At 38.4% G+C, this 5,000-nt stretch overlaps 1 protein-coding gene across 1 annotated transcript in view; it reads left to right on the top strand.

Annotated features, from left to right (window-relative positions):
- Positions 1–5,000, top strand: part of LOC113055564 (tether containing UBX domain for GLUT4-like) — a 9,694-nt gene that overhangs the window by 533 nt on the left and 4,161 nt on the right. Inside the window, exons 2-9 of the mRNA XM_026221957.1 lie at positions 2–57; positions 412–526; positions 816–916; positions 1,020–1,077; positions 1,160–1,233; positions 1,316–1,796; positions 2,543–2,602; positions 3,836–3,972. Coding sequence (XP_026077742.1) covers positions 2–57; positions 412–526; positions 816–916; positions 1,020–1,077; positions 1,160–1,233; positions 1,316–1,796; positions 2,543–2,602; positions 3,836–3,972 — 1,082 coding nt within the window. The remainder of the gene's footprint in view (position 1; positions 58–411; positions 527–815; positions 917–1,019; positions 1,078–1,159; positions 1,234–1,315; positions 1,797–2,542; positions 2,603–3,835; positions 3,973–5,000) is intronic.

Consider the following 5,000-nt stretch of genomic DNA (forward strand, 5'->3'; position numbering starts at 1 on the left):
GGTTCTTGAGGATGTGTGTAAGAAACACGGCTTTAATCCAGAAGAACATGGACTCAAGTGAGTGTGTGTATATATAAATTGTATAGTAACATATAACAAATTATAATATACTGTGTATAATTATTGTTTCTTTTTTATATGTATGCATACATTATGCATAATCTTTCTATGTATAATTATATACAGTTGTACACAAATATATATCTAAATTAAAATTATATATATTTATTAAAATATATATAACCTGTAACTTTATAATAAACATGAAATTCATCAACATATGTGACTGGCTTTGTGAGAGAGAGAGAGTGTGTGTGTGTGAGAGAGAGAGAGAGAGAGAGTGTGTGTGTGTGTGTGTGTGTGTGTGTGTGTGTGTGTCTGCTCATTGTCTCTGTCTCTCTTTGTCTGCAGGTTCCAGAGGAATGTTCTAGATTTGTCTCTTCAGTGGCGGTTTGCCAGTCTGCCCAATAACGCCAAGCTGGAGATGGTTGTGTGTTCTCGACCGCAGACAGGAGCTGAGAGCGCGGTGTGTGTCTGCAGTAACTACACCACTGTCTGTGTGTCACTCAAACTTCAGAAAATTATTGATTTAGTCAGGAATGACAGCTGAAAACTGATTTTATTGACTAATATATACATTTTAATATCAGTATGTGTCTCGGAGGCAGCGCATGTTATTATGAAATTATTTTTCTTTTTTACACAGAAATAAATTACAGTTTAGCAGAGATTCTCATAGCATTTCTACTGTATTTTTGATCAAATAAATGCTGTCTCAGTGTCTTATTTATAGTTGAATCTCTCTCTGTGTTCAGCTGCGGGTCGCGCTGCAGATGGAGGACGGCTCTCGTCTTCAAGGCTCTTTCTCCAGTGGACAGACGTTATGGGATCTACTGACACACTTTCCCCAGACCAGGTGTGTGTTTTAGTTTTTCACTCGTGTTTGTGTGGCTGCATGGACGCACAGATCAGAGTCTGCTGGGTTTGTTCTCTTCCTGACAGATGTTTCCTCCTCGCAGGACGTCTGATCTGGACGCGTCTGGACTCACACCAGTGTGTGTTTACATGCGAGACGAGGTGAGACCAGCGCTTGAGCTCTACATTCCATGGGTGCTTTTCTCATTACGTTATGGCATCATGTCTTGTTGTTGTTGTGTAGGTCAGCGGTGAGGCTGCGCTGAAGAAGACCAGTCTGAAGTCTCTGGGTCTGACCGGAGGAAGTGCCATCATACGGTGAGCTGTTCGTCTCGGTGGTGATGTCACATCACTCTCATGTGATTATGATGATGATAATGATGGTGAATCTGTTCATTAGTTATGTGCTGAAAGGCTCCGACTCCTCGTGTCCTGGTGCATCTGTGGATGCGGTCGCTATGCCAACGGATGCTGTTGCTAAGACAACTGTATCACAGCCACCTCCAGAACCACCCGAGGAGCCCGCCCCCGTTCCCATGGAAACCCAAGCTCCTCCCTCTCAGGTCACCGCGCAGCTGAACCATCATCCTATCAAACAGGAAGAGGAGGAGCCAAAGGCGAGCCAAGAGCAGGAAGTGAGGCCTAAATCTGACCAGCCGCCAGCCAAACTAATGCCACAAGAGGACGACGAGCGACCTGGGACGTCCCAACAGTGCCATGGCTCCGCCCCCTCAGCCACGCCCACTGACTTTGTGCCATTTTCAGGGAGTGGCCAGCGTCTGGGAGGAAGTGCAGGACTGAAGATGTCCACGTCTTGGTCATCATGTGTGTCCAGCAGCCCACCGAGAGCCAAGAAACCCAAACCCAGCCATGAAATCAAGGTCTGTTTACTTCCTCTCTCTTCATTTGTTCTCTCTTTTCGGCTTTTTCATTACAGGAATAAATTACATTTTAAAAAACAAAAAGTTTGGAATCATTGATATTTTTTTTAAGTTTAAAAAATGAGTCTGCTCTGCAAAGGCTGCATTGATTTGGTAAAAAATCTATATGATTTAAATCTATTTTGAGCTGTTTTCTGTGTGAATCTGTGTTAAAGTGTAATGTATTTCTGTGATGCTCCGCTGTATTTTCAGCATCATTCCTCCAGTCTTCAGTGTCACATGATCTTCAGAAATCATGATTATATGATGATTTACTGCTCAAGAAACATTTCTGATCATGTGACACTGAAGACTGGAGGAATGATGCTGAAAATTGAGAAGCACATCACAGAAATAAATCACCCTTTAACAGAGATCCACACAGAAAACAGCTGATTTAAATTCCAGTTTTTTAAAATGCATTTCTTATCAAATAAATGCAGCCCTGCTGAAAGGAAGAGGCTCTTTCAGAAAGCTTCTCCTGACAGGTTTAGTGTTGATCTGCAGGATCTGTGTGTGGTTCTGCTCTGTTGATGATTGATCTGCTGTGTTTGTGTTGTGTCTGCTTCACCTCATTCAGATCTGATCACACAAACACCAAAACACACTTTTTTCTTCATAGCAGCTGCACTTTCTAGTCGTCTGGTGTTTGACACACACAGATGTCTCTCTCTCAAGCTAAAGTGTTTGTGAATGTGTTTGATCAGAGATCAGTCAGTGCCAAACAAGCGACGAGGGACGAAGAGGAAACAGACAAATATCTGGAGGTAAAGACCCTCACAGAGCCCTACAATCACACATTACTACTGGACTATTCTTATGATATTGCATCTATATGTCAGATCCCTGCATTTATTATGTTAGATATTATTTTATATTAAGTCTGCGTGATGTGATCAAACCCTTATGTCACGAAATGAGTAATTTTATTTCATGATAAAGATTTAAATCACTGTATAGTTAATTTTTCTATTGCAAATAGTATATCTTTGCAGTTTTATTCTATCTCTGTTTTTAAAAATGTGCACAAAAATTCAAATAAACATTTGGACAAATACAATATTAAAAAAAAAGTAAAAAATTAAATAGACGGCCTGTCTGTTTAATAATAGCTTTCCGTGGAATGCATTTTCTGCCAGTTTCAAATACATTGTTTAAATTATAAAAAGTAAAAATTAGAAAAAAATCGAAATACAACTTCTACTCGTGATGAATCAGTGACTCGTGATGAATCATGATGAATCAGTGACTCGTGATGAATCAGTGACTCGTGATGAATTAGTGACACGTGATGAATCATGATGAATCAGTGACTCGTGATGAATCAGTGACTCGTGATGAATCAGTGACTCGTTATGAATCATGATGAATCAGTGACTCGTGATGTATTAGTGACTCGTGATGAATCAGTGACTCGTGATGAACCAGTGACTCGTGATGAACCAGTGACTCGTGATGAATCAGTGACTCGTGATGAACCAGTGACTCGTGATGAATCAGTGACTCGTGATGAACCAGTGACTCGTGATGAACCAGTGACTCGTGATGAACCAGTGACTCGTGATGAATCATGATGAACCAGTGACTCGTGATGAATCATGATGAACCAGTGACTCGTGATGAATCATGATGAATGAGTGATTCGTGATGAATCAGTGACTCCCGATGAATGGTGATGAATCAGTGACTCCTGATGAATCAGTGACTCCTGATTAATCATTATGAATCAGTGACTCCTGATTAATCATCATGAATCAGTGACTTGTGATGAATCATGATGAATCAGCGACTTGTGGTGAATCAGTGAATTGTGATGAATCAATGACTCAGATGAATCAATGACTCAGATGAATCATTGGCTCTTGATGAATCAGTGAATCGTGATGAATCAATGACTCAGATGAATCAGTGGCTCTTGATGAATCAGTGACTCGTGATGAATCAATGACTCAGATGAATCAGTGGCTCTTGATGAATCAGTGAATCGTGTGTTTGCGCAGCCGGTCGACAGGGATCTGCTGGTTTTCCATCTGGACTCTGGAGCCCGTCGCCATGATGACGCAGAACTTCCTGATGAGTTTTTTGAGGTCACCGTGGACGACATTCGGAAGAGATTTGCGCAGCTGAAGAGTGTGAGGTGAGAACCTATGACACATTTGATAGGACGAGATTAGGTGATCGACATGTAAAGCAGCCAATCACAGCAGCAGTGGAGTTATTTTTAACTGAAACAAATAAAAGTATATATTTTTTTAATTAAGGTAAAGCTGAAATAAAATAAAGTATAAAAATTCAATATGAATTTAACGTTAAAAAAACTTACAAATGTTGTCTTGGCAACTAAATTAAAAAAAATATATATGAATGAAATTTAAATAGAAATATTTAAATAAGAAAGATTAAATGCCACAAGCACAGACCGAATAAGTAAAGATTTTTATAAAAATGTAAAATATAAAATAAGCTAATTCAACAATTATCAATGTGTATGAAATGTGCTGAATAAACTTACTTTGCCTTGAAATTAAATAAATATTAATTTAAATAAAATACATAATTAAAATGTAACATAATTTAATAAACTTAGTTTAATAAGTTACTAGTGCTAAAACAATTCAAATTAAATAATCTAAAACTTAAAAAAAACTATATAGATGTTTTTTTTATCATCAGCTAATTAAACTGATTAAAATGAATGTAGAAAGTATGTAAAAAATCCAATTTCAAATTTTAACAAAAACTATAATAGCATCTCAGTGATACTAAAATACCACTGTCCACAGTAAAAAATCAGTTTATATTTCGTCTTCTGGGAAACATGTAATAAATCACTTCTGAAGGGCAGTATTATACAAAAAAAAATGACAGAGGTCAAGCCGAAGGTCAGAGGTGGCCGTGACCTTTGCCCTCCAACTCCTCAGACAGAGTTTTATTTCTGAGCCTCAGTTATTGTGACTTAATTAGTTTCTAATTAAAGCCTGCTACGAGTCGTTTCAGATCTCAGTTCAGGAAATTCAGTAATGATATCAGATGCTTTAGTTCAATAATCATGAACTGAAATCATGAGAGAATGTTTTCTCTTTCATTATTTTATTTCTTTTAGTATTTTTGTGGAGTGTGGGATAGCTGGGATCCTCTGGACTGGTTTGTTTGGTAGTTTTGCAC

Source organism: Carassius auratus, chromosome 36, assembly GCF_003368295.1.
Source record: "Carassius auratus strain Wakin chromosome 36, ASM336829v1, whole genome shotgun sequence".
Lineage (NCBI taxonomy): Eukaryota > Metazoa > Chordata > Actinopteri > Cypriniformes > Cyprinidae > Carassius > Carassius auratus.